The following is a 22792-nucleotide window of genomic DNA, read 5'->3' as shown; positions in this document are numbered from 1 at the left end:
GTAGCACCAGCACAGAGAGATTGCCAAGTAACTTGCAAGACAAGACCCCTCAACTGAGTTGGGAGTATAATATTGAGGGATGTGGAATTATGCCAGGTGTTGAAAGGGCTCACTAAAAGTTAGAAAACAAACATGGACGTTTGGGATAAACTTGTGAAAATGCTTTAGACAGGCAAAACAACATTATTCTCTTCTTCACACTGTATACAAACTAACACAAAGTCACAAGCCTCATAGTTTTAATATGATAAAAGGATATAATAATAAGAATAATGAAATTATTGTATACAGTGGTCAGGTGCACCACAACTTGTCAAAAGTGTGTATAAAGCATATGCAGTGATGTACAAATGTCTGGAAGGGGAACAGTGTATGAGTCAGATACATGCTTGTGAAAGTTCATTTTTTTGTTTGTACCCAAGTACACACCATATGAGCAAATACATCACACAACATTCCAGACATCAACATTTGTAAATTGCCTTTGAAGCATTCATTTCATAATAGGTTAAGTGCAGTAAAAACAGATTCTTTCCAAATCAATGAAAGAACTTCTATACAGTTGTTTGACCTGTTATAATTAGCAGCCAAATTCTCCCCAGATCACACATCTACCATTCTTTAAGCACAAACAAATGCAAGAGGTAGATGTATAAAGCCTGAAATCAAAAAAATTTTAAAAGGGGGTACTTAGTTACCTTAATCATTGGTCTTTTATTATCAATAACAGCAGCTGCAATTTCCGACACAAAGTTGAGCTTTTCAAAAGGTCTGCATCCAGTTAAAATTTCATATGCCACGATGCTCCAGGAATAAATATCAACCTATTGAAGATAACCAAAGGGAAAGAAGCAACATAAAGAATAGGGATGATTGTTCAATTATAAACTCTTTACCTGTCCTGTGAATCACATCAGATACACTGGACATGCATCATTGATGATACACATCTCCATGCATCATGTCCCTGCGTAATTTATGTTACACATTCCTATTTCGTTTTCAATCACAAGATTTAACTTTATGGAGATGTACTTGCATAGCAAGTGACCTGATCTGAGATCGTGTGCTGGAACGAAAACAATTACAGCATGGAAGGCGTTTATAAGCCATTTAAGAAACACACAAAAACCGTTAGATTCACTTCAACATTTAAGTTTAATTTGTCAAAATATTTTCGTCGCTAAAATCCGCGACCTGTTCACTGACAAAACTTTGTGCAGCATGTAATTTTGTCAGTGAACAGGTCGCGGTCTTAAAGCGACGAAAATATTTTGACAAATTAAACTTAAATGTTGAAGTGAATCTAACGGTTTTTGTGTGTTTCTTAAATGGCTTATAAACACCTTCCACACTGCAAAATTTAACTTGCAACTTATAAAAGGAAAGCTTTATAGTATGGAGAACATAAGAAACAAGGGCTCACCAAAAGTCAGAAAGTAAACATGGACGTTTGGGATAAACTTATGAAAATGCTTTAAACAGGCAAAGGATTAAGGTGTTGCTACATCTGTATTGTTACACAACAACATTGTTCTCTTCTTCACACTGTATATGAACTTACCCAACGCCACAAGCTTCATGGTTTTAATATTTGTCACAACAGCCGACCACCAATTTCTTCACCCTCAGTGGAGATTTTTCTCTTTTTGCTTTACATCAGTTCTATTAAGTATTTGTTGTATTACGTCACCACACAACTCGTTTCATCCTCTTCAATACAAACCATGGTTAAAAAGTGATACTTCAAAATCATGTGGTTCCTGATACGATCACACTACATGGACCTGTGTTTTGTTTTTTCTATCATAGTTTTGGGTCAACTAGAACATCATGAGTAAGTCTTGACAGATGGAAACTGCAGGTGGCACGTAAAAAACACCATTTGAGTGTGGCTGTTGCCAGTACCATCAAACTGGCCCTCGTGCCGGTGGCATGTAAAAGCACCTACTACACTCTCGGAGTGGTTGGCATTATGAAGGGCATCCAGCTGTAGAAACTCTGCCAGATCAAGATTGGAGCCTGGTGCAACCATCTGGTTTGCCAGTTCTCAGTCAAAATCGTCCAACCCATGCTAGCATGGAAAGCGGACGCTAAACGATGATGATAATGATGAATAGTAAAACAAAGAACAAAACATCTATCTTACACAGTTGTCATATGAATATCTCTGTAAAATTTCAGGTGCTTGATATCCAGGGGTTCCAAGCATTTTTTTGAGTCCTTTTGGTGTAGTGTATTGTGAGAAATTGTAGTCAGAAAGCTTCACATTGACATCAGCATCTAAACTCAAAGTCCAGGTCAAGATATTGTCTGATTTCAAGTCTCCATAAATAATGTGTTTTCTATGAAGATATGCTAGTCCTCTGGCCACCTAAAAAAAAAACAGGGAAAAAAAACCCAAATAAAATACAAAATAAGTATGTCTGGTACATTTTAAAAGAAATTACTGCCACTTTCCTTTCTTTATAACTTTTTTTTATGGTTGGATGTCCTTCTGTCACCAACAATTTCATAACATTGACGGAGTATATTTTACCCTTTCACCAGCACAGAAAGGTGCGAAGTTAGTGTCTCCTCTATTCTACAGAGCGCACCAAAACACCTGACATTATGTTTAATCACATAATTATCATTATTATTAATTTTGTTTATCATGCACAAGAACGTGTGTGTTTATTATTATTTTATATATTTTATTCAATTTTAGAAAATTTGAAACATGTCTTTGACAATTCTGGAGCGTATTGAACTCAAATGCCTGACTTTTGACCTTACATGTATATTTAATTTTTTTTTTTTATCATTCAGAGTTACACAGCCGAGTTTGCAGAGCCTGCAAGTGTTATCAGAGTTCAACTGTTTGATACCAACATGCCTGGGATTAACTCTGGTTCCATGATGCCAACCTCCTATTCCAAAGTGTTCTACATAAAAATCTTGCTTCAAAATTTCATGTCAATTTATGTACCAAACAACAGCTTAATAATAGCAAAGTTGTTTTACTAAATTAAGACCTTGCTTTAATTGCTGAGTCACTATCAGAACTAGAGGAAAATTTTCAGGTGTGGAAGCAAGGATTAGAATCGAAGGGCCTTAGAGTCAACCTAGCTAAAACCAAAGTCCTAATAGGAAGGCAGACAAACCACAAATCCCTTCAGGTAGATGGCCCTGCTCAATCTGTAGAAAAGGTGTAGGTAGAAACTCTATAAGATGTACCCAGTGTACAACTTCTGTCACATTCCAGGGAGAAAAACTAGAAGTAGTTGATAGCTTCAGTTACCTAGGTGACCAAGTCAGTAGTGGGAGTGGGTGCTCTGTAAGTGTAGCTGCTAGAATAAGAATAGCTTGGGCAAAGTTCAGAGAGCTCTTACCTCTGCTGGTGACAAAAGGCCTCTTGCTCAGAGTAAAAGGCAGACTGTATGACACGTGTGTATGAACAGCCATGCTACATGGCAGTGAAATATGGGCTGTGACTGCCGAGGACATGCGTAAGCTTGCAAGGAATGAAGCCAGTATGCTCCGATGGATGTATAATGTCAGTGTGCATACTTGACAGAGTGTAAGTAACTTGAGAGAAAAGTTGGACCTAAGAAGCATCAGTTGCGGTGTGCAAGAGAGACGACTGCACTGGTATGGTCATGTGGTGCAAATGAATGTGGATAGCTGTGTGAAAAAGTGTCACACCCTAGCAGTTGAGGGAACCTGTGGAAGAGGTAGACTCAGGAAAACATAGGATGAGCTAGTGAAGCATGACCTTCAAGCATTAGGCCTCACCGAGGCAGTGACTAGTGACCAAGACCTTTGGAAATATGCAGTGGTACCTTGCTTTGAAATAGTCAAGAGTTGGCAACAGGAAAGGCAACTAAGTGGCCATAGTAAATTTGTCTCAGTAAACACTGAGATGAGATATGTGTGTGTGTGTGAAGTAGAGAGCCTGGTGGAGTAGAAGAATCATGAATGGCTTAAGTCTACAGTGAAAAAAAACCATTCTGTACACTGATAATTGATATCATTCTACATTATCTACTTGAGAGTAAAACTTCTGAGAGAACGTCTATGGAGCTGCACAATCTGCTACAAACAGCAACTCTGTCTCCCTCAAATGACATCCTACTATCTTAAAAAACAAAGACGAATACAATGAGTAAAGTAGTTCTCATGGGAGAATAAGTGCTAATGACCCTTCGCTTTCATAGTGAAACATGGGCCGTGACTGCCAAAGACATGCATAAGCTTGCAAGGAATGAAGCCAGTACGCTCCGATGGATGTGTAATATCAGTGTGCATACTTGACAGAGTGTAAGGACCTTGAGAGAAAAGTTGGACCTTTTATAGGGACTCAATTAATCAATGCTTTCTATTGAATTTATAGAAAACAAGCCAATATGTTAATGTGACAGTCATGCTTTTCTAACAAGCAGTAGCAACATAACTGAATCAAACGTATATAATAATAATAATAATAATAATAATAATAAAGAGTGTGTGAATGAAATAGAGAGAGAGAGAGAAAGGTGTGGATGATGGTTTACCTGGAAGAGAATTCTATAGCATAGCAATTTAGGAAAGAGAATTGTTTCTCCTTTGTGTTTCTTTAGTTGTGAGTTGATGACATGACGAAGGCTGCGAAGAGGTGCGAGTTCCATCAACATGCACATAGGACTGATTGAGAAGCCAAACATGGAGATGATACAAGGATGGTTTAAATTACTTAACAATGTTACTTCATGTTGCATTTCTTGTAGATTGCTCAGAACCTGTAAGAGACGATAAAAAGAAAAAAAATATCAAAATATTGATAGGATATTGAAAAACAGTTTACAAAGTCAGAAAACAGCACAGCTCCTTCCATGACTTCAGGAAACATTTTTTCACGCTAAGAGTTTCTGAAGCATGGAACAAACTGCCGGCATCAGTTGTTAGTTGTTGGAGCACTGCATCCTTCAAAACTTCCATGCTTCCTGAGATTCACCAACACTACACCTGATTTTCTCCCTTCCATACACACGCAAGCATCTATCTGACTCATACACTGTTCGCTTCCCAAACATTTGTACATTACTGCACATGCTTCAATTTCATTATTATTATTATTAGACACAATACTTTATGGGATTTGTTTTAACTCTCTGTGCTCAGGGTTCAATCTTTGTCTTTCGTTCTTTCAGGATCAATAAAAAGGTACCAATTCTCGGCAATCAAATTGTAAGAATGTAGGACAGGATGCCTAGCTGTATTTATTCTGGCTCTTTACATACTGAGTTCAAATCCTGCCATGGCTTACTTGACTGGTAGACTTATCTCTGTAGTGATGCTATTTTGGAAGTTTTCAGCACGCATGCGCAGAGTTGGATTACTTCCGGTAGGCCGCCTGAAGTTCCCTCATGCGCAAAAAACTGCCAACAGAAAGTTTTCCCGCTAGATCGGTCCTTTTGAAGCTGCAGCCCTATCGAGTGGACATGACTCAACCTTCTGTCAAGAAAACCCAACACGTAGAGAAGCCCCCTTCTACGCGGGAACGGAGACAGCATTTTGGCTCACACAAGTTAACTATTGTGGATAGTTTTATGGACTTGGCTACCAGTTCGCCCTGAAGAAAATATATGTGTATATATTTTATTTGCGAATCCAAACAAAAATAAAGTACTATTTATTGCTGTTGAAGATAGTCGAAATTTTGGTTTTCCTTTCAACACAATTGAATGTAACAGGATAAGACCGACACCCCTCAAGTGTTCTTGAGATCTTCATCCTGTTACATCTCTGTAGTCTGGTTTAACACTACCAGCTGGCACTTCGAATGCCTTTAATAGAGTCCTCTTTGTTTCAAGCATCCAGGCTGGATACCTTGCTGCTTCCCTCAATGCTGTATTTACATTTGGTATGATAAACAAATGGAAATTTGAAGTTAAGGCTGTTTCAATTGTGTTTCTCAAATTTTTTTTACCACCCAGTAAGCTTCCCACAATATCAGTGCATGTACCAATCACTGTTTACTATATACTAAAGTATGAATTTCATTTGAACATGAAACGAATGGATACACAACATTGACAAGGCCCAAGAAGGTCGAAATGCCTCAAACATTCTTCTGAGTCATTCCTGCAATGACATTCACAATGCTCCAATATGTATTTGTCTTCATAACACATGTATCAATAGATATTCCTCTCAAACAAAAACCTGGGAACCATACCTCTGAAAGGCATATGTATACTTAGTATGATACACAGGTGGAAAGTGGAAAGATGATTACAATGGTGCTCCAGCATGGTCACAGTCATTGGACTGAAACATATAAGAGAATAAGAGAATATTGGTTTCAGATTTTGGCTCAAGGCCAGTGAGTTGGGTGGAGGATGTAAGTCAATTTTAATAACCCTAGTGTTCAACTGGAACTTATTCAAGGCAAAGTTGGCCCTGGTGGAATTTGAACTCGGAACATGAAGATGGGACAAAATGCCACTAAGCATTTTGTTTGGCATGCTAACAATTCTGCCAGCTTACTGTCCTGTCTTATTTCTTTATTACCCACAAGGGGCTAAACATAGAGGGGACAAACAAGGACAGATAAAGGGATTAAGTCGATTACATCGACCCTAGTGTGTAACTGGCACTTAATTTATTGACCCCGATAAGATGAAAGGCAAAGCCGACCTCGGCGGAATTTGAACTCAGAACGTAACAGCAGACGAAATACCGCTAAGCATTTCACCGGTGTGCTAACATTTCTACCAGCTCAGTCACTGTTGTGTCTTATGGTGGATGAAATGCTACTGAGAATTTCTGTCCAGCATGCTAACGATTCTGCCAGCTTGCTGCCTCATACACAACTAACAATATTAAAATTACCTTTAATTCGGAAACTTAATCAACCAAACAATCAAAGTAACATTCTCCTAATTAGAAATTTCATTGATACTTACTGCTTTTCCTTGGAAATAGCTATCTGAATATAAAGTGAAATCCTCCTGATCGATGACATTTTTGTCCGATTCTGACTTGGATGTTTGACTACATTTATCTGAGGGTTTCCATTTGATGGAAGAACCGAAATACTTGATGGCAACATCAACACCACAGTATTTCCCAGCATAAACAGAGCCACTGGTGCCACTGGCAATGTAACTTGACTGCCTCACAATTTTGGAATCAATGTGGAATTTTCTGAAACATGAAAAGGAAAAGAAAAGAAAAAAAAAAAAAGAAATTCATGAAGAAATTACTTTGCAAAGTGGTACAAATATAACGAAGATGTAATTAATAACCTCAGAAGAAAGGACTGTATGTGTGTGTGTATGTGTGTGTGTGTTCATATATACACACACACACACACATATATATATATATATATATATATAGAGAGAGAGAGAGAGAGAGAGAGAAATGTGTGTGTGTGCATACGTATGTATGTGTATATGTATATATGCATATACATATATATACAAATATATATATATATATATATATATACACACACATACACACATGTATATATGCATACACATATTGATTGATTGATTGATTCTAGTTTCAGCTCATGAGCTGTGGCCATGCTGGGGCACTGCCATTTATGTATACATATGTGTACATACACATATACATGCATGCATATATACATATATGCATACACACATACATGCACACACATATAAATACATATCTTTTAAGTTTGTTTACAGAAAATGTTTTTGGGTTACGCATATAAAAGCTTCTATTTTCCTAAGTCAGCTACAGCTGAATGATACCAACCTAGCAAGATCAGTTTTATGGGGTTGTACCGAGCTGTGCCAATATAATGTAGTAAGGCATTAAAATTCCATCCTTGGATTATTATCTCTATTATTGTTATGAGTATACATTCATTATACATACATACATACATACATATCATCATCATCATCATCATATAGCGTCCGCTTTCCATGCTAGCATGGGTTGGACGGTTCAACTGGGGTCTGTGAAGCCAGAAGGCTGCATCAGGCCCAGTCTGATCTGGCAGTGTTTCTACGGCTGGATGCCTTTCCTAACGCCAACCACTCTGTGAGTGTAGTAGGTGCTTTTTACGTGCCACCCGCACAGGTGCCAGACGGAGCTGGCAAACGGCCACGAACGGATGGTGTTTTTACATATATGTATATATATATATATATATGGGGAGAGTTTATGAAAAAAACAAAAAACGAAGACAGGTGCTGTAGAAAACAAACAGATGTATTAGTATCACGCTCGGGAAGTGAAAACGTCTTTTACATTTCGAGCCTATGCTCTTATACAGAAAGGGACACAGAAAAAAACAAGGAGAGAAAAAAAATGTGTATAGTGGCTACCGATCTATCGTCCAAGCATTGCAATGGAATGGTAAAGGAAACACAATTATGACATTACCACATTTATACAATATGACCACCTCTGTTTCAAATCATAGGCTTAAGTCTTAGGCACAAATGCTTCACATGTGGAATGCAGCTGTTCTTGCAGAATCAAAGCTGATTCCTGGTGGAGTTTTGCCTTCAGAGCATCAAGTGAAGCATGAGGAGTGCTCGAGACCCTCGTCTCCAAAATGGACCAAACAGAAAACTCTGAGTTGAGATCGGGGCTTCTTGAGGGCCATACGTCCTTGTCTACAAACGACGGAATGTTTTTATGAATCCAGTGTTGTGTCTATTGGAGCTGTGGGATGCTATTGAGTCTTGTCTAAGGCTCCAAAGGGCACTTTGAAAGTGCTCATTCACCCATGGAAGCAGTTCAGCTCCAGAACGTTGCTGTATACATATATGAAGTACCAAACAGAATTTTGGACAGGCAGAATTAATAGAGAATCAAGCAAAATTCCTTGAACAGGTTGCAAATGTGCATCTTGGCCATGCAAGCAATGCTGTGTGTTTCCAGTTTTCTGTTTCAAACATATCTGGCCATGGGGAAATATTGTTCGGAAACAAATGAAGGTTGGTGACAAGAAGGCTATCCAGCCATAAAAAAAAATCTGTCACAACAAATTCTGTCCGATCTATGCAAGCATGGAAAAGTGGGCATTAAATGATGATGACGATGGTGATGATGCAGAGGAGTTAGCCTATAGAAGTTCATCTGAACATCAGCTTTATATGTGAAAGCTGTAAGAAAATGAGATGACAAAGCATCAAAAACAGTTTCATTATGAACTTCATTAGGTTACAGCTGTTTCTGCCGTACAAGGCAGCGGATTCATAGCTGAGTGTCTGAATAACATCCAACAGCTTCATCAGAGCCTCCATTATGAAGTGCAATAGAATAAACTATTTTATTGAAATCTGCAACAGCTATCGCTTCATAGACTCATTTTTCACCTCTCAACTATTCACCAAATTAGAAAGCTTAACTTTTAAATAAATTACAGGAAGATATCAGAACATTATAAGCATCAATTTCAAATAGAAAAGACCCACCAACAGGGCTTAGGTCTCATAGCATTCGCCTGCCATGCAACAGTGTTACTGATTCTGCTACTGAACATCTACAGTTCCACCTTCTCGAATTCAGAAAACTAAATTCTTTTTCATTTTCACTGTCTTTATGTCTGAGAACATTTACAATAAAACATTGATACCAGTGCTGGTTCCACATAAAAAGGCGGCGAGCTGGCAGAAACGTTAGCACGCCGAGCGAAATGCTTAGCGGTATTTCGTATGCCATTACATTGTGAGTCCAAATTCTGCCGAGGTCGACTTTGCCTTTCATCCTTTCGGGGTCGATAAATTAAGTACCATTTACGCACTGGGGTCGATGTAATCGACTTAATACCTATATCTGTCCTTGTTTGTCCCCTCTATGTTTAGCCCCTTGTAGGTAATAAAGAAATAGGTTCCACATAAAAAGCACAAGTGGTAGTGCTACATTAAAAGCACTGGTGCTAGTGCCACATAAAAAGCACCCAGTACACTCTGTGGAGTGGTTAGTGTTAGGAAGGGGCATCTGGCAGTAGAAATCATGTCAGAATAGAAAATGAAGCCTGGTGCAGCCCTTGGCCTTACCAGCTCCAGTTAAACCATCCAATCTATGCCAGCATGGAAAACAGACGTTAAATGATGATGATGATTAAAATAATCAAAGAATTAATAAAAAAACATTCTTTACTTTGGAATATGGATTAGCATCAAGTCAGGAATTATCTCTTCGTTTGGAATCACACCAGCATTCTTGCAGTGAACAGCAGTTTTAGTTGCTAAAGCAAAGGCACAATGTTCCATATAAAAATGGTCGGCAGTGTTTAGAATATTATCCCTCATGTTTTCATCCCAAACGTAACATTTTGGACAGAGTGCAAAGGACTGGATAAATTCACTTTGATTCAAACCTACGAAAATAAATACAAAAATATTTTCATGACATTTTATTGCAATTGTTTTTCTAGTTAAAAAGTGTGTCTGTGAGTTCCCCAAAGATTGGAACACACTTGCATAAACTTGACATGACTACAAGAAACTAATGTTATTATTATTATTGCTGTTGTTTTTGTGGTGTATGCGGGAGATTTGAAATAAGGACACCTACCTTCTCTTCGTCGACGGAGACCTCCCCAGTGGTAATGCACCCTTCTATGTGGCCCGACCCAAACGCTAGAAATAGCAACTGCTTTTCCCCTACCTTGACAAAGCGCTCACACGTCCAACTCTCTCGGCTACCCCGATTGAAAAAGGCCCAATCCTCTCCTGCCTGCGCGCACGTCACTGCTGCCCCTTCCTCTTCTGGTCAGCCCCAAGTTCCGGTCAGCTCCCCAGCTGCTGACGTCATCCCACAGTTTTGTTCCTGGCCAACTCTGATGAAGCAGACCAATGAACAAAGATGTTACAGCAGTGATCAACTCATTGGTTTTATGTAATTTCAGCTACTTCCAAATATGTGCTTAATTTAAAATAATAATAATAATGAAATTATTGTATACAGTGCTCAGGTGCACCACAACTTGTCAAAAGTGCGTATAAAGCATATGCAATAATGTACAAATGTCTGGGAAGTGAACAGTGTATGAGTCAGATACATGCTTGTGTGTGTATGGAGGGGAGAAAAATCAGGTGTAGTGTTGGCGAATCTCAGGAAGCATGGAAGTTTTGAAGGATGCAGTGCTCCGAAAACTAACAACTGATGCCGGCAGTTTGTTCCATGCTTCAGAAACTCTTGGCATGAAAAAATGTTTCCGAAACTTATGGGAGCTGTGCTGTTTTCTGACTTTGTAAACATATAATAATAATGATAATAATGAAATTATTGTATACAGTGCTTAGGTCCATCGCAACTTGTCAAAAGTACGTATAAAGCATATGCAGTAATGTACAAATGTCTGGGAAGTGAACAGTGTATGAGTCAGATACATGCTTGCGTGTGTATGGAGGGGAGAAAATCAGGTGAAGTGTTGGCGAATCTCAGGAAGCATGGAAGTTTTGAAGGACGCAGTGCTCCGACAACTAACAACTGATGCCGGAGGCAAAGAAATGAAAAAAGTACTTATCCTTTGAGGAGTGACCAATCACCCATAAAACATACCAAATTAATCTTCTTTGTGTTTCTGTGTATGAATAAAATAACAAGATGCTTACTTTCTACAGTGTAGGTGTTACAAAATGTAGTCTAACTACATTAAATTTAGGGGATTTCCTTATTAGATAGTGTAGCATTTGTGAATAAGCACAAAATAATTAATGCAGCTGTGTGGTTAAGAAGTTTTCTTCCCAATCATATGAATTTCCATTCAATCTTACAGGAAAGTATCTTCCATTAACCCTTTCATTACCAACCTGGCCGAAACAGACCGGTGGCTCTGTAGTACAAATGCCTTGTTTTCTTAAGCTTTGAATTAAAATCTTCCACCAAACCTTAGTCACAATTTATGTTCCCAACACTAGCTTAATGGTAATTAAGTTATTTTACTAAATTCTTTGTTATATTGAAAGTAATTGAAAGAAACAAAGAGCATCTCAAAATAAATGCAGTAACAAAAGGTTTAATAGTCTTCAGCCAACAAAAGCCTTGTGAGAGGATTTGGTTGACAGAAACTGAAAGAAGCCATCATGTGTGTGTGAGAAGGGTGTGTGCATGTGTGTGGGAGTCTTCCTATCATGACATTGTACAATAGCTGCAAAGGAGTACTGCCACACGAGTGGTAATCCTACATGTCCAATCTTCTATAACAACATGTCAGACAATGTGGAAATATTACCTAGTTTGGAAACAGGAAGTTTACTGACAAGAATACCATTCAAATCTGCTTCAATGAATTTCGTCCGGCCCATGCAAGCACAGAAAAGTGCTTGCATGGGTCCTTCCTTGTCCTACGGGATGGCCAAGTATCTCCTCTGTAATAAGACAACTATCTCTGTCCCTCTATCATACACAAACCTAATGCCTGGCACACAGCCACATGCCTTTATTCCAGTCCCTCTCTCAACAAAGAGATCTTTGTCTTGCAAGGTACATGGCAACACCACTGGTGCTGGTGCCACATCAGAAGCATTTGTGCTGGTGCCATGTAAAAAGCACCCAGTGGTTGACATTAGGAAGGGCATCCAGCCAAAGAAACCATACCAAAACAGACAATGGGAGCCTGGTGCAGCTCTTCAGCCTTGCCAGCCCCTGCTAAACCATCCAACCCATGCCAGCATGGAAAACAGACATTTGATGATAATGATGATATATTGATATATAGCAGTGTCATTAGAGAATTGGTGAAAATGCCATACTTATTTCAGTTCTCTGCATTCTGAGTTCAAATCCCTTTGAAGTCAACCTGCTATTAAACCTTTTAGGGTTGATAAGTAAAACACCATCCAGGCCATGGTAAATTGGTAGAAATGTCAGAACTTCAGACACTTTGCTTTGTTGTGTCTGTTCCAGTTCCTTGGGGCTGATGACCAGGGCTAATCACTGTTAACCATACAGCAGGGCCACATACAACAAATAATTATCCAGTTTCAACATGTAAGACTTCAAGCAGTGAAGATCATTTCACAGTAATATACTGAAGCTTCTTCTTGCTATAGATTGAAAACAATTGAATGGAACTATATATCGTACTAAAATCTAGGGAGACTCTTTCTGCTTTGTGCTCCCCTGGCATATCTGCATACACACACACACACACTCTCTCTCTCCCTCTTGCCCCAATATACATTATTTATGTATATATTTCTATCCCTGCATCTTATATATTTTAATAATTACTGATATCTTTATATATTATATATTAAGGTGTCGAGCTGGCAGAAGCGTTAGCATGCCAGGTGAAATGCGTAGCCGTATTTCGTCTGCCATTATGTTCTGAGTTCAAATCCTGCCGAGGTTGACTTTACCTTTCATCCTTTCGGGGTCAATAAATTAAGTACCAGTTACATACTGGAGTCGATGTAATCGACTTAAACCGTTTGTCTGTCCTTGTTTGTCACCTTTATGTTTAGCCCCTTATGGGTAATAAACAAACATATTATATATGTAAAGCATAATATGTTATACATGTATGTATATTGTTATAATTGTCCTTTTAGTAAATAAATAAATAGACATAATATAATGTCTAAAAGTTGATGAATACCACCTATTGATCCCCTCCATTTTCTTATTGCTATCTCTCTCTCCTCTCTCTCTATATATATATATATATAATATATATATATATATATATATAATATATATATATATATATATATATATATATATATATATATATATATGGTCACTACTATTACTACTACGACCAACAGTCTTCCACTGCTGCTACTACTACAGCTAACGAACTGCTGCAACTCCAACCACCACCACCACGGTCACTACTACTACGACCAATAGTCACTGCTACTACTGCTATATCGGCCGCTGGTCATTTCCCCAACTACAGCTAATGAATCTAGTCAACACACAAGATAGCTATTATGCTCCCCCCCCCACAAAACACCACCACATGGACTCTATTGAGACTAGTAAGAAACAATTATGAACTTTTTTATTACACTTAACTTTTAAAAATATTTTTGATAAGGTTCGATTTTTCAAGAAGAACTGAAACATGTAAAGTTTCTAAGAAAATTAAAATTTATCTTATATAGCGGCATTTTCAAACTTCTTTTTTATAAATATACATATATATATATATATATATATATAATATATATATATATATATATATATATATATATAAACACGCAAACACCGGTTGTTTATATATACATATATGTTTATGTATATATATGTTTGTGGTATGTTTATGTCACCATAATTTAGTAGTTAGGCAATACAGACTTGATAGATTAAGTACCTAACTTAACAAAAATAATTCCTGGGGTTGATTCATTCAGTAAAAAATTCCTCAAGGCAGTGCTCCAGCATGGCCACAGTCTAATGATTGACACAAGTAAAACATAAAAGATAAAATGTCTTGCTGCAAGGTGGTGGTGGTGGTGGTGGCTACTATGGCAGTGGTGATGGTTATGGTTGGGATGTTAAAGGTAAGTATTAACCAGCATGAGGAATTGAAACCAGAAATATAGAATTAACAAACCTGGGAAGAAATCATTCATTACATTCTCAATTTCTAGTTTGATGTTTCCAAGCATTGAGAATTCTCTTTCGGTCGATGCTACGGTAACGAGGAGGCCAAGAGCCTGCCTCGCTTCATTATAAACCACTTCGATAAGGAAGCATCCGCTTGAATACCTGGCAAAGGCATTGTCGCTCCGGTATATTGAATGGACATTCTTCAGCACATAGAGTCTGGAAAAAGAAAACAGAAAATATCTGGTATATATATACACATAAATAGTATATATATTATATATTATATACATAAATAATATATATGATATATATATATATATATGCACACACACACACACACACACACATATATATAGCTAGATAATATATTATGTGTGTGTATATATATATATGTGTGTGTGTGTGTGTATATAGAAAGAGAGATAGATAATACATTATACATACATATATTTATATCCTTAAAATCCTTTAAAATGTTTTAGCCCGAAGGCCACGGCCATGCTGGGGCACCACCGCTGATATATATATTATATATATTTATATATACTATATATATATATATAATATATTTTATATATATTATATATATATATATATTATATATATATTATATATAATATATATATATATATAATATATTTTATATATATTATATATAATATATTATAAATATATAATATATATACATATATCAAATGGCGACAATTAGCATGGCCACAGTCCAATGAATAAAGGAATATATAGAATATAAAATTTAGCATTCACTAAACATCTTTCGATATACATACCTTTGTGACTGCTGCCTGTTATTCAACAAAGAAGACTTGCGAGAAATGAAAGCATTTTTCTCAGAGAATCTTTCCATGGATAACATAATCCGAATAATTAAATAATTCCAGAAATTATCTGGAATATATGTCATTTTGTACAAGTGGCTCACTCTCTGCCCCTCATTATCCATGTACTCTCCAAGAGATTGTGTTGGTAGCAATGATGGAATCAGCAGCCTACAGAATACAAATTTCTTTATTTAGTACAAATTTCTTTATAGAATACAGTAACAGGGAACGGTAACTACGATGGTTATACAAAAACAGAGTAAAATTGTCGTCGATATTATCACCATCATCTCCATCATTCATCCACCACCATCATCATCTCCACCACCATCACCATCTACACCACCATCACCATCATTCATCCACCACCATCACCACCATTAGTCATTCACACATGAATATCTGATTACTGTAGGTTTTTACCAACTTAGAACACCTCCTCCCTTTAGACCAGTGACTCTCAACCATGGGGCATATGCCCCACCAGTGGAGCTTGGGAAAATTGGGGTGGGATGTGGGATTTAAGATTTTTTTTTGTTTTTGTTTTTAAGTGGGATATAGAATTATGAAAAGCGTTTTTTCCCCAGCAAACATACTACAGCTATACTCAGCCTAGCCAAACCAATCCCTCCAGCGCCAAGCATACTGTGGAAGACTTTGCTAAAGTATAGCACTATTCTAATGCCCTAGTGTGGATATTTCTTTAAACCTCTCATTACCGTATTTATTTTGAGATGCTTTGTATTTCTTTCAATTCCTTTAAATATAACAAAGAATTTAGCAAAATAACTTAGTTATGATTAAGTTAGTGTTATGAACATAAATTGCGACTAAGGTTTGGCGGAAGATTTTAATTCAAAACTTAGGAAAACAAGACATTTGTACTACAGAGCCAGAGCCGGTTTCAACCAGGTTGGTAACGAAAGGGTTAAGGAAAGAATATGATTATGAAATATTAAAAATAAAGTTGTTTGTTTTCCAACCATCTGTGGTGCACACGTTTTTCTGGAAAGTTGTTGTGGGGCCTTGGGGAAAAATAGTCTGGGAAACACCACTTTACATGATGTATATTCTTAGCACACATGATTCACTGGTACAAGAAGACTGTGAAACACAGCAATTTGTCAATCCTACAGTGTGTCTTCTCAGTCAAAGCTACTTTGCCAGAACAAAGAGAATCAAACAAGAATACATGTTCTTCTTCTTTATAGAAATCAGCAAAGAAATTCTTTGCTGATGTCTACTGATTCCTGCTAAACAGAGAATTATTTATGAAGTGCACACAGACTAGCAAGAATCTAAACAATAACTCTTTTACTCTTTTACTCGTTTCAGTCATTTGACTGTGGCCATGCTGGAGTACTGCCTTTAGTCGAGCAAATTGAGCCCAGGACTTATTCTTTGTAAGCCTAGTACTTATTCTATCAGTCTCTTTTGCCAAACTGCTAAGTTACAGGGATGTAAACACACCAGCATCGGTTGTCAAGCAATGTTGGGGGGGGGGACGAACACAAACATATACACACACATGCATGTATATATATATATATATATATATATATCACAGGCTTCTTTCAGTTTCCGTCTACCAAATCCACTCACAAGGCTTTGGTTGACTTGAGGCTATAGTAGAAGACACTTGCCCAAGGTGCCACACAGTGGGACTGAACCTGGAACCATATAGTTCGTAAGCAAGCTATTTACCACTCAGCCACTCCTATGCCTATAACATATCTTATTGGTATATTTCAGGATGGTTATTGTTTGTTTTTTTTTGTTTTTTTGTGACACTAAAATAAGAACAATAACAAAGATGAAGTGAAGAACAAATATATAGTGTGTGCGTTTATTTGGCAGAAAATTAAAAAAAAAGTGACCATCCCCAAATATAACAATATTTGTCCCAACACACAATTTCACATCAGGAATCTTGCAAAACAAACAAACCTAATAACATATCCATTCATTCTCAATGGTGGATTCAAACAGGAATACTAATTGCTGTTTCTACAGCTGGATGCCCTTCCTAATGCCAACCACTCCGAGAGTGTAGTGGGTGCTTTTTACGTGCCAGGGGAAGCTGGCGGTGGCCATGATCGGGTAAAAAGCACCAACTGATTGTGGCTGTTTGTCAACCTCCCCTGGCCCCTGTGCCGGTGGCACGTAAAAAGCACCCACTACACTCACGGAGTGGTTGGCGTTAGGAAGGGCATCAAGCTGTAGAAACACTGCCAGATCAGACTGGAGCCTGGAGCAGCCTTCTGGCTTCCCAGACCCCGGTTGAACCGTCCAACCCATGCTAGCATGGAAAACGGACGTTAAACGATGATGATGATGATACAGCATTTTGTTTTGCAACTATAGCATACCACTTTGGTGTAAGCAGTTTGATGTCCTTATTCTTAAGTTTATCTCTACAGATTTCCTATAGAATTCAGAACCAGTTGTAAAAGTTACAATGTGTTTTTATATGGATACGTTTCTGTAAACAAAGTGATTAAAGTTAGAAAAAAACATGTATTCTACTTATTTTTCCCATCTTCAATTGCATTGTTTATACAAACGGATATGAAACGTCGTAACATTCAATGGTGACTCTGAATTCTATAGGAAATCTGTAGAGATAAACTTTAAAATCAAACATGAATATCCATAGGTACAGCTTGCTTACCAACCACATGGTCCCAGGTTCAGTCCCACTGTGTGGCACCTTGGGCAAGTGTCTTCTACTACAGCCTCGGGCCGACCAAAGCCTTGTGAGTGGATTTGGTAGACACACACATATATATATATGCATGGCTTAGGGATTAGGGTGTTCAGCTTACGATCATAGGTTCATGAGTTCAATAACCGATGACGCAATGTGTCCTTGAGCAAGACACTCTACTTCACATTGCTCCAGTCCACTCAGCTGGCAAAAATGAGTTGTGCCTGTATTGTGTCATGCTGAATCTTCCTCAGAACTACTTGAAGGGTACACGTGTCTGTGGAGAGCTCAGCCACTTGAACATTAATTGCACAAGCAGGCTGTTCCGTTGATCAGGTCAACTGGAACCCTCATCATCGTAACCAACAGAATGCCATATATATATACAGTTGCGGCCAAAATGTTCAGAACGGCATTGTTTTCGCCAGAAAAGTAGGTATAAGTTTTTATCAAAGTTGTTTTATATTCTATAATTTTCACAAACAATAAATACGATATTAATTGTTATTGTCTGAGATTTTGGTGTAATTTGAGAGGATAATACAAAAGTTATCGATGATTTAAGGATTTACTGCTTTTACTCCGTGTTTTAGTATATTTAACTGGCGAACTCTAATGTTTAGAATTTGTTTACATGACGGTTCGTTTACAAAACATTAGTAAGAATATCTGCAGTGTACTTTTTTAATATAATGCCACTTACTCCGTTACCAATTCGTCAGCAGATTATTAAGCTTCGAAAGAAGGATAATTTAAGTATTGGGTCTATTGCAAAGATTGTTAACAAGTCAAAAAGTGTTGTTCACGGTATTCTTAAGGTCTTCGATGATTGTGGTTCGTGTGAAGCAAGAAAGTTTACAGGTAGGCCAAGAAAAACGACCAAGAGAGAAGATCGTGCTATGATAAAGTTGGTTAAATTGGACAGATTTAAAACTGCTGCTGCTGTTTCTCGGGAAATGAGCATTGTACTGAAGAAAACATTATCTCGAAAAACTTGTCTCATCATTTAGTTGAACATAACCTACAAGCAAGATCACCAGTAGTGAAGCCACTGATCAGCTCCAAGAATAAAAAGTGTCGTCTTACCTTTGCAACCGAACATGTGTTGTGGTCTCAAGAAAAATGGCAAACGGTGCATTTCAGTGATGAATCTAAGTTTATGTTATTTGGCTCAGATGGGAAAAGGTACGTTCGTAGAAAAGTAGGTGAAAAATTGTCGCCTAAATGCCTTAAGACTAATGTTAAATTCGGTAGAGGAAGTGTCATGGTTTGGGGGATGATATCTGGAGATGGTATGGGCTCTTTGGTGCGATTACATGGAAAGGTAAATGCAGGAGTTTATAAACAACTTGTAAAAGATCATGTCTTGCCTGTGCTGAGAAATTCAACTAAGCGACCACCCATATTCATGCAGGACAATGCCCAATGTCACAAGGCTAAGGTGGTCATGCACTTCCTCAAGGCTGAAAAGGTTATTATTATGGATTGGTCTGCTCAAAGCCCAGATCTCAATCCTATTGAAAATGTGTGAAATATTCTAGGAGAACATTCGAAAGCCAGAAATCCTAAAACAACCGAGCAATTATGGAATGACCTTCAGGAAGAATGGAATAAGATCACCTAGCAAGAAATTGAAAATTTAATTTCCTCATGCAGTCGAAGATGTCAAAGTGTGATTGAAGCTAAAGGGCTTCACACTAAATATTAAATAATTCCAGTATTCTCTGTCATTTTTGATTATTTTGTTATTTTTTCAACCGTTCTGATCATTTTGGCCGCCATGGGTTTTGCAGTAAATCACTAAATCATCCATAACTTTTGTATTATCCTCTCAAATTACACCAACATCTCAGACAATAACAATTAATATCGTATTTATTGTGTGTGAAAATTATAGAATATAAAACAACTTTGATAAAAACTTATACCTACTTTTCTGGCGAAAACAATGCAGTTCAGAACATTTTGGCCGCAACTGTATATGTATATATATATATATATATATATATATATGGCCGATGCCAGCACCGCATCGACTGGCTTCCGTGCCGGTGGCACATAAAATACACCAATCTGACCGTGGCCGTTGCCAGCCCCGCCTGGCACCTGTGCAGGTGGCACGTAAAAAGCACCCACTACACTCACGGAGTGGTTGGCGTTAGGAAGGGCATCCAGCTGTAGAAACATTGCCAAATTAGACTGGAGCCTGGTGCAGCCTTCTGGCTTCCCAGAACCCCGGTCGAACCGTCCAACCCATGCTAGCATGGAGAACGGACGTTAAACGACGATGATGATATATATATATATCTATATATATATATATCTAATATACAATTAAAGGCCCCTAAATTAGGATGCCGAGTGCTGGGAACTTATCGAGAGTGAAAATCAAAAACATTTACCGATAACTTTACACCTCGGACCGATCAGTTTCTGCCTCTTTCTAGCAAAACACAAAATATGTTTGCTAAGGCTGGCTTTATTCGTAATATTCTTCCCGGCATGCCCTATACTGCCGTGTAGATTTTGCGTCTGCGCAGAGATTTGAAAAGTTAAGATCTGCTAGTAGTCGAGATCGACACATGTTCTCACATCGCTGCAGACCTCGATTCAATTTAGGCGACTCGTTGATAAAGCCAGCCTTAGCAACATATTTTGTGTTTTGCTAGAAAGAGGCAGAAACTGATCGGTCCGAGGTGTAAAGTTATCGGTAAATGTTTTTGATTTTCACTCTCGATAAGTTCATCTTCTTTTTGTGTTCCCAGCACTCGGCATCCTAATTTAGGGGCCTTTAATTGTATAACTACATGAATAATATTTTTCTATACGAATAATATTTTTGTCTTATGACTGATTCGTCTTTTGTGCTGGGCACCTGGTAGTAACTAATATTTCTACCCTTCTTGTTTATATTCGTATATCTAATATATATATATCTATATATATATATATATCTATATATATATATAATTACAGGTCTGCTGAAGTAGAGACCAGAGCTAACCAATGCAACTCCACCCCATCCCAGTAATAAGTAACTGAACTTACAAGTCTCTTTTCAGTTTCATTGCTATTTCAAATCTTTCCAAAAGTTTGATGTAACACCAACTTGTCTCTTTAAAGATTCTTTTGAAAACTCGGTCTGCTTTCTTCAGGTGCAAAATACAGCTGTTGTTGATAAAGCCCTGGATTTCCTGCAAGAAAATATAAATGTTGCAGCTATAACAAAGAATATCTCTCTGATCACGGACACAATTATAAAATCAAAAAATCAGTGTAGTATACATGACTTTTGGAATCGTTTTCATGCTCCGAATCATTGAAGCATGGAATAAACAACCCCTGTCAGTTGGTAGCTGTCAGGACATCGCATCCTTAAAAATTTCTACATCATCATCACCATCATTGTTTAACGTCCATTTTCCATGCTGGCATGGGTTGGCTGGTTTGAAAGGAGCTGGCCAGCAGGAGAGCTGTTCAGACCCCAATTGTCTGTTTTGGCATGGTTTCTATGGTTGGATGCCCTTCCTAACGCCAACCATTTTACAGAGTGGACTGGGTACAGTCTACATGCCACTGGAATGGGTGCATTTGTGTTACACCAGCAAGGATGCTTTTTATGTGACACCGGCATGAGTGCATTTTACATGGCACCAACCCTGCAAGACAAAGACCTCAGCTGGAAGAGGGAGTGGTGGCATGGCCATAAAGGGCATGCCAGTATGTATGGATGGCCATGGTTTTACTTAGTTTGGCATGTCTTCTCAAATACAGCAAATTTCCACAAGTTCCAGTCCTTTGTCTTCTCCTCAGTGAGGCCCAGCATCTGAAGATCTTCTCTCACCACTTCATTCCACGTCTTTCCTTCCACAAGTTTCCTCCACAACCCATTTCCTAAAATTCCCCAACACCACCTCTGACATACCCATTCACCCTTTCCTCATTAGAACTCTTTCAATGTTCATGTTTCTGTCTTTTTGTGGGTTATTCTTTGTTCTGTGTATGTAATTTTTAGCTATCGTTGTTATCTTTCTTTATTTGACTAATTACTGCTTTCTGTCCCCTCTTTTACCAACCACTTTTTCAAATGAGTTGTAATGTACATAAGCACTGTATATAATTAACTCATTATCATCTGTATATATAAAAGACAGGATGTGTGTGTACGTGAATGTAATTTATGCATGTCCACAAATTAACACACATGTCGCTCCAATTTTAGGAGGATATTCGTCATGACCCTAGCTGTATTTTCATCAACTTATTTTTACCAGAGGCACCAACAAATAGCAGTAAAAATATATTTTCAACCAAAACTTTTAACAATTTTCAAGTTGGAGAAATCACCATTGTTTGCAAACAGGAGTTAAGCCCCCTTCCAGCGATGAGTAAGTTTTTGTTAAGACTTTTCTTGTTTTTTTTCCAACGAAGAATAAAGTGTTTTTTTGATACACACAAACACGAACATGTATGCATACAAAAAATATGTATGCAATAGGTGTATGTACGTACGTGTCTGTGTGTGTTGCCCTTATATATATATATATATATATATATGTTTCCCTGCATTTTCCTCCTATATATACAAATTTTGTCTCCCATATTTGACTTCTCTTCCCTACATATTTCTTCTCCTACACCCATATCCTTCCTATATAGTCTCTTTATTTCCCTATATCTATACCCTTCCACATTTCTAACTCGGATGTTGAACGCACAC

At 37.7% G+C, this 22792-nt stretch overlaps 1 protein-coding gene across 1 annotated transcript in view; it reads right to left on the bottom strand.

The window, feature by feature from the left end:
- Window positions 1–22792, bottom strand: part of LOC115216335 (leucine-rich repeat serine/threonine-protein kinase 1) — a 210202-nt gene that overhangs the window by 18758 nt on the left and 168652 nt on the right. The window contains exons 19-26 of the mRNA XM_029785561.2: window positions 21121–21266; window positions 15315–15533; window positions 14531–14742; window positions 10120–10339; window positions 6930–7170; window positions 4536–4760; window positions 2150–2374; window positions 699–824 (exon numbers count right to left, since the gene is read on the bottom strand). Of these exons, the coding sequence (XP_029641421.1) occupies window positions 699–824; window positions 2150–2374; window positions 4536–4760; window positions 6930–7170; window positions 10120–10339; window positions 14531–14742; window positions 15315–15533; window positions 21121–21266 (1614 nt within the window). The remainder of the gene's footprint in view (window positions 1–698; window positions 825–2149; window positions 2375–4535; window positions 4761–6929; window positions 7171–10119; window positions 10340–14530; window positions 14743–15314; window positions 15534–21120; window positions 21267–22792) is intronic.

Source organism: Octopus sinensis, linkage group LG10 (assembly GCF_006345805.1).
Source record: "Octopus sinensis linkage group LG10, ASM634580v1, whole genome shotgun sequence".
NCBI lineage: Eukaryota > Metazoa > Mollusca > Cephalopoda > Octopoda > Octopodidae > Octopus > Octopus sinensis.
The sequence above is the reverse complement of the archived record's forward strand: the minus strand, read 5'-3'. Positions and strand labels throughout refer to the sequence as shown.